Source organism: Fulmarus glacialis, unplaced genomic scaffold, assembly GCF_000690835.1.
Source record: "Fulmarus glacialis isolate BGI_N327 unplaced genomic scaffold, ASM69083v1 scaffold11450, whole genome shotgun sequence".
Classification (NCBI taxonomy): domain Eukaryota; kingdom Metazoa; phylum Chordata; class Aves; order Procellariiformes; family Procellariidae; genus Fulmarus; species Fulmarus glacialis.
In genome coordinates, this window is record NW_009189597.1 from 15277 (window position 1) to 23581 (window position 8305).

General features: G+C 38.7%; 1 protein-coding gene across 1 annotated transcript in view; it reads right to left on the reverse strand.

Moving 5' to 3' along the window:
• LOC104080330 (MORN repeat-containing protein 5-like) overlaps positions 1-8030 on the reverse strand; it is a 13122-nt gene extending 5092 nt beyond the window's left edge. The window contains exons 1-2 of the mRNA XM_009582692.1: positions 7883-8030; positions 6842-6973 (exon numbers count right to left, since the gene is read on the reverse strand). Coding sequence (XP_009580987.1) covers positions 6842-6973; positions 7883-8030 — 280 coding nt within the window. The remainder of the gene's footprint in view (positions 1-6841; positions 6974-7882) is intronic.
• Positions 8031-8305: the final 275 nt, after the last annotated feature.

Genomic DNA, 8305 nt, shown 5'->3' on the forward strand with positions numbered 1-8305 from the left:
GCTCTCTGAACTAGTGCTCTCCCAGGAAACCACCTAGAGGTGCACAGGAAGATGTACTGCATTGAAATTAGAATACTTAGTGGCTTACGTAGGGAAAAAACTACATTGTTCCCCTTAAAAACCTTGTCTGACTCTGTGTTAGGTCTTTGTACTGCACTTCGTAGCTGTATGTGTTCCTGGTGTCTTAACAGCTCTGGTTACACTGGAGGCCTGATGCACTCCCGGATGCACTCCAAATTTCAGACCCTTGGCTCCCTCCTCTGCCCAAAGGCAAGTGGGGACCAGACGTGAGTGGGCATCATCCCTTCGTTCACTCTCGCTTCTGTTAAAGGCCATATGAGTAAGGAGGGAAGTAGATGTGCTCTGGTATGTGCCTCCATCAGGACAATCAGAGGCCCACAGCTCCAGCGTACTCTGAGGACACAGCCGTGTGGTAAGAGCAGCTTTCCATGACTACGGTTTGTAAGAGGGTGTGTTTACAATAGACAATCCTTGAACAAGAGCTGAGTTTCCTCCCTGTTTGCAGAGGGCCAAGCACACACAGACCATTGTAAACAACAATATTGTCTAATTCTTTCGCATGCCTGACTCCTCCCATCACCCGCAGTGCAGTTTATCATGTTCTTCCACTACACAATTACAATCACATGTGATAGCATCTCAGCCATAGATTCTGCCTGGCACACCCCTTTCATTTCCACTGCCCCCTCTGGGTCACTAGCACCACTTTCCTTACTGCACCTGACCCCACCAACATCAAGGCTGGCAAGAAAATGGAAAATATGTTTTCAATTAACCTTTGCTTCCACCCACAAATTCTCACCCTTTCATTTACTTTTAATTACTGTAATTCCAAAATGGCCCCCAAATGAACTTTCCATCTCTTGTAAAACTTGTTTTCACATGAACCGTATAGTTGAATATAAGTGCATATAAGACTTGTGTATAATCCTATCTAATGGATTCACAATGGATGTTATTCTTGGCATGCCACTATTTGGAACTGAAACTTTCACAGTTTTCAAAACGATAAGTATTTTAAGATCAGGAAACCACAAGGAACAACATATCTGCAAAAGCTATAGCTACTGAAATTACTGTAGTAACCTACATTGTGATGCATATATTAATATTATGATTGTTGGTTATAATATTGAATATAAATCATATTGGTTCATAATCTATTTTACTTAATGGAAGAAGTTTTATATTAAAAAATGTATGCCAAATTTAATCTAAAAATATTTTCTTGGTTACACACATGAGATGTCTCCAACTATCATCTCTGTTACCTGAGCAGACTTTGACACTGAGAAAGACATAATAAGTATGCATTTTGCAATGGTATTCAAAATGTGCCTGATCTTAACACATTTCTGTATAAAAAGATATGAAAAGAGCATATGATGGGTAGGAGAATTCGTCCAACATTTTTAAAAGTGTTTAGGGTAGAGTATGAATAGACATGAAGCTACTTCTCGTAGGAGTCTGGGATCTTCTCTTTCAATGAAGTAGACTCAATTTCCTTCTGCCATTTTCATTTCAATACTCATTCATTTGCCTTGCCCACTCAGCAGTCCACAGTTTGATACTTGCTAACATTCTGCCTCTCCTCCTTCTAAGATTTGTCTCCTCAACTAATTTATTTGTTAAGCATTGAAGATTATTGAGGTCCAAAGCTCTCACAGCAGGACAAAAGCTATCTATCTAGCTAAAAAATAGGAAGAGATAGACGGGAGACACTCAGAGATCCAGATGAAAGAGTTATAATACAATTTCTAACTTCCTCTTGATGTAATATTTTTCAAATCTTCTGACTATCATAGAAGCAGTGAGTCTGGAAAGCAAGTACCAGCAAACTGGAATTGTATGAATGTGGGCAGAAAAACTACGTCCTGGGACTAGACACAGGAGAAAAACATGTATGGGAGATAGAGGAGACAAGACCAAAAGGTGAATTTGTATGGACTTGTGTAGAGCCTTGTGGGCAAAGAAAACAAGCTGAGTGCCATGGCAGAGAGAGAAAATATTTTTTGCAATGGTATTGTGGAGGAATATGAATCAAAGTGGCCAGAAAGAGGACTTAGCAATAAAAAGGACAAGCACTCCAGCTGTTGCAAGAAAAGCAAAGGGCTACTCACATTCGTATGCTCTATTTGTGTAAATGGAGAGTAGTATTGGCTCTCTGTTTTACAAAACCCTGTTTTCAGAAATAAGTTTGTCAGCCAAAGTAAAGGGAAAAAGATCAATGGATTGCAATGAAACAGCATTTAGCATAAAAAAGGGTAAAATTTACAATTCAGCTAACTTGTTAAATGTTAAAAAATCAGCAAACAATAGACACAATTTGTTTTGTTCAGAGCCCAGAGGTAGAGACCAAATCCTCTAAATTAATTTCTGCAAAAGCTGGGGGTTTTTTCCAAACAGGTCTGGATCCTATTCGTTGTAGAATATACTGATTACCAACTATTTTTAAGAGCTTTACACAAACATTATTTCTTTTGTTGTGTGAAATGCAGAATCAGCCATCTGGCAAATGCCCCAGAGCTAAAATCTTTTACATGACATATAATTCAAAATGATTAAATATACAACAGAAAATAGCTATAGCATTGCACTTAAAATAGCATGAACTTTTACTGCCGATCAAAACTGATTTCTTTAGCTTAACAAGTATCCAAAGAACAATTATTTGAAGAGCTTTTAAGAGTTTCAATATGTAGGAACTAAACCTCATCTAAATTCAGTATCTTAAGTCAAATAAAAAAGAAACAAATGTACAAAAGATTAAATGGTCCTGCGTTATAAGTAGACATTTAAATCTATGGGAAGCTAAATTCATTCGAACAAAAATACTATATTCCCTCTGTATGTGTATTGCTGGGGCTTTCCTCTCCATTGCTAAGGGCATCTGCCAAAACAACTCTTACATTCTTAGGCAATGACTAGGGACTAGCCTGGAATCAGACTGTTCATCCACTCCCTCCATCATCAGAATGGGCAATTTCAAAGAAGAACAGGGAATAAAGCTCCGTGCATGATCCCTAAGTGCAGTCAATCTTTTTTCCTGCACCACAGTCGACTTTAAGTTAAACTTGCTGTCTTTTTTCCAGAAATACTCCAGGCCTGAAAAATTGCCAGGTCCTCATCCCACACCCAGTTCTCCAGTAGTTTATGAGAAAGAGCACGCAAACATCTGCATGTATTTGGGGTACACGAGGGTAGGTACAGAAATATTACCCTGCGTAATTATTGAGTGGTTATGGCTCTGTTTCTCAACTACATTTTTCAGACAAGTCAAAGTCTACATTTCCCAAAAAGCACTTGGTGCAAGTCAGGTCTGAGTTGTAAGACAAAATAGTCTAAATGTAGGCGATTTATCTCATGGCTTTGCATACTTGGATAAACCTGAAATGGATGAATACCTCGCTGTCGACTTTCCAAAAAATTTTGCTTCTAAATTTTTTCAGGCCAAGCCTGAGAACCTTCATCCCAAGGTCACAATGTGAGGAAACTGTAAGTCTGTGATTACTAAGGCTTAGAATTAAAATGGCTTTGCACCCTTGCCTGTGGAGTTGGGTCAGCCTCACAACCAAGGAACCTCAGATGTTCTAACCCCAGACTTTTCTAAACTATAATAAAATAATATTCTTGAATCTAGACCTTTTCAGCTCATGATGATTCCTGAAGCAGCAGGATTTTTCCCGTTGCTTTTTACGAGACTTTCAGGCTTGTAGAAATCCTAAACTGATTGCTGGCTGGTTTGGGACTGCAGCAACACCCTTAATAAGACACTTGTCCTGCTTTTCTGGACCTAATCCTGCTCTTAATAACATGCATGTTAATTCAGTTACCTGACTGAGCTTTTAGTGTAAAGGCAGGCTTTGTGTCTTCCTGCTCTTGATGTTCTATGAAGAGATGCATATATTTCAGTTAATATTGACTGCAGTATAGAAAGCTATCCTATGCACCATACACATACTAATTAAACCTGGAGATGGAATATGAAAGTAGTAGCACAAATATTCTCATATTACAAAGAGCAAAAGCATCTTTTATATTATTTACCCCATCCTTGGGAGAACCACAGGAGAAACAGGGCAATTTTCATCAGGATTATCTTTGCTTTTCATCAAAAGAGAGGTGACCCAGGCAATATCCTATAATCTTTTCCATCTCAGTATTAACAAAATCTCTATTTTTGACGGTATTTTCTCTTTGAAAGCTATGGGCTTCTCTGATATCTGGGTGTCCTAAAACCTGAATGTCACAGCTCTTCTTGTACCTCCCTGCTTTGCATTAAACATAACATCATATATTTTCTACTTTTCACAGAAAAATTGGGAAATCTTCCCATCTTTCTATTGACCAAACTCTGTTACAAAGGTGCCAGGAGTCCTATTTCTGGGGAAAAAGAAAAAAAAGTAATACTCCTAGTGAAACAGGAGTCTAGTCCCAGTATCTATTCAAAATAAACAACGTATCTTCTTACAAATGAACATTTCCATTCTTATTTATGTGTCCAATTTTGCGTACTTCGCAATACTGGAAAAAAGAAAAGATTGAAGAACACATAGAGAATCAAGAGAAATTTGAGCATCCCCAAGGAAACAGAGGTTTAGGGATGGAGTAATAACTGCAAGATTGTAATGAGAACTTGGAAAACTTTGCTAGATAAAAACATATAACAAAACTGTTGCTGTCATTTCATTCCCTGAACCTGATTATGTTTTCAGGATGGGCCTTTGCACTGCTTTAACAGTGAGAGCTCTTTAAGTAAATGAGTATCAGACCTCCACACTAGTGAAATGCAAGGCTTGCCAAATTTAACAGGAGTCTCTATGGTCCTCTACATCCACTCATCTTGACAAAGAAGTGGTGGAAGCAAACTCAGTAGTTTCAAATGGCGTCTATTTTCTTCTCCTCTGGAATGGTACCTGGATGCTGCCAGTTTGGAGCCAAGTCAGTGCCAAGGCTGTATGCTTCCTTGCCCTCTTTCACAAACAGCCAAGAAACAATCAGAAATTGCTTCATAATAGGACCAGGGTGAAAGGTGAAAACTGGAGTATTCTGAAAGCCTGCTGCCAGACCTGAGGAAGATAGTGTCATTTTGGTAAACCTGTCAAGCTGTTGTAAGAACTTCCTGAATGCTTCCTACCATCTGCTTTTGATGCTTTCAAGACTTGGCTGGAAGCCTGGAGGTTTTCCTGCCCAACCTATAATGGAGTAATTCTGGATCTGTTCCCTGTCATCCCAGCCTCTTCCTCAGTTTCTTCTGCTTACAGCTGGGTTTTTTTAATTTTTTTTTTTTCTTTACTGCAGTGGCCTTGTGCCCTGAATCATCTCTCCTGGGGCGGTAAGAGTTCCTCTGATGTTGAACAAGTGCCGGGTTTTTCAATTGTGTTCATGTTCTTGAGAGGAAGGGTCTGGCCTACATGACACATTCCTTCTTCACACTCACATCAACAAGTTTAACTTTGTGTACAGGGCTCTCAATGGAACGGCCACACAAAGCACATCTCCGACGACTCCGTCAGACTGCACGCTGCGCTGGTCTGGTTAGCGAATATTGATTGATATAATTTGTAGGGTTTGAGATAAATGTCATAAAGGACAATGAGTTCAAAGAACAGATTAAAAAACAATAAATTGAATTCCAAGGCGTTCCCTCCTGTACTAATCTGTGTAGGTTCCTGTGTTTTTGGAAAGCATGTTGCTTATCTTCCTCATCAGTAGGCCCACTGCATTCCAGTATTTTGGATCAATGCCATTTGTAATAATCTAGATCAGTTTTTATTCAACGTTTATAAAACAGGCCATGTATCATAGGGTATATTTTATAGCAGATGGTATCTCCAGTTCGTTTAACCCCCCCTTCACTTCCCTCCTCCAATATCACAGTGCATACTTATAAAAGCTCTTGAAAGTAGAGCTGAGCAGAATTTTTTTCAACAAATAGTAAATTTGCTGAAAAATGGAGTTTCCAAGCAACCAAACGGTTAAACTGTGGAACACTGAAAATGAAATGTTCTGTCTTCTAGAAAAAACAGGTCTTGCAATTTGGACATTTGAGAAAACAAAAAAAAAGTGGGGTGGGTGGTTGCTTTCAGAAATAATTTTCATTTAAAAAAATTCTGCACTAAAAAGTTGATAAACACAAAGGTTAAATAGCCAGAACACAAAGTGTTTGTTTCAGGTCAGATTACATTCTTTGAGTTATCCCAGTGTCAACTGTTTGGGGATCTTCTGTGGTTTTTAATTTGAAAAGTTTCTCTTTTGGCTTGATGAGAACTAATTTTCCCCAAGGCTTATTAATTTGGGGACTTATCCACGAGACCCAGTATTTGCCAGACTCTACTCAAAACACAGCTCTCTGAGGTGACAAGAAAGTTTCCTGTTCAGCATGGTATTTAAACATAGCCCTAAGACTCATTTCAATAAAATTGACTATTCTAACATGTAGAGATAAACACATGCTTAAGCACAACACCGAGTTTATTAGCTTTCAGAATCAATGATGTACACCTTACAACCACTCCCTTGCTTGAGATCATAATGGAAGAGATTGAAGATTTTCCTGAGATTAACATACCAAATGGTAATAAAATATATTTATTCATATTTGCTTGGGAATACTTCATTGTAATTTTGCAAAATATGATTTATACAACTCTGGAGATTCATAAATCGCTGACAAAAATAAGTAAGTAAAAAATATTTTAGCCCAGTGATAACAGAACCAAATCATGGACTTTTTAATGTTTTAGCTTTAATCATGCGTCCTAGAAAATATGACAAATAAACTCATCTTAGTTTACCTTGTAGAAGAAGTTAATCATACCTGCGTTTCTCAGAAACCTGAGTTTGTAGTCAACAATAACTCTGGTTTCAGGATTATAGAATCCATCACCACAATCATAACATCCTTCTGGGATTTTTTTGGGAGGATCCAGATTTGTAAGCTGAGAAATGCCTGAAGAAAAAAAACCAAAGGGTTAGCTTTATTTTGCCTTTTTTTTTTTGCATTTGTGCCTTTGATCAAGATAACTAACAAATATTACATGTCCATGGCATTTGCTATAAAAACAATGCAGTTACCTTACAATAAATTTTATAAAACATTTTGCCAATTTTGCAGATGAAGAAAATGAAAATAGAAAAATCTATACACAAAAACTGTGTGGTAAAACGATACCACTTTGATTTCCTCATTCACGGTCCTGTGATTCAGCCCACTAAGCTAACATTACAAATATGACCCCAAATCCAAAATGGGGCCAGGAGAGTCTTGCTGGCCTCACAGAATTACATGTCATCACTAAAATATTCTATGTATAAAGAAGAGTATTTTATGTACTACGTTTCATATTTTACTACTTGTTCCTTACAAATCTTTTCATGTTTTGACTATAGACAAATAATAATATTATAAAAGTCTTTAGCAAAAATATAGACTGGACACAAATGTTTATTTTGGTATCTACTAAAAAGCTACATGGGACAGAGGCATTCAAACTTTATTTGATGTCCTGGATGTAAACCAATTGCTTTCGCTCAACTTTTCTATATTAAAAGCACACTGCTAATGCAGTGAAGGTGAAATGTATAAAAGGGTTAATCAGGATATCAAAAGCTGTAGATAACAAAGCCCTGTCCTGCAGGTCATCACTCAAGAACATGCTGTGGATGTAATGCTGCATCCTGCGCTGCGCTGGTGGAAGGTGGTGTCAGCATTCTTCTGGCAGCGTCGTATGGTCGGGTCCTGAAATTAGCCAGAGCATTTCTGCTCCATGTTACTCATGTAGCCGAATTAATCTTTCTTAAGCAAAGTGGTTAGTTTAATTCCTTCCAGACTCTTAGGATTGCAAACGCAATTCAGTACCTGCTGGTTTAAGACCAGAACAGATTTCTGTATAAAATCTTCTGTCGTAGCCATCACAGTAATGCCATTTTTTATCTTTGTATTCGAGACCATCTGCAAAAGTGTATTTCCCCTGCAAAACACGTTCAAGCACAGAGTTAATAAACATGATGGATGGATTGAGTACGAAGAAGGCTAGTGTTCCCACTGCCAAAACTGCGCGTTAGCTGAGCAGAGCGAGTGCATGGTTCAGCTCAGGTTGAAGCAGCGTCGGGAACCGCATCTGCGAGACGCCCGGCCACAAGCAGCCTCGCCCGCATGCGTTTGAGTGCGAGATGCCGCCGAGGGGATGAAAAATTGTCTTGGCTTGGAAATCCGCTTATTTCACCCCAAACCTTCTCTGCTCCCCGTCAGCGGGGTCCCCTCGGGGTGAGGCGGCCCCCC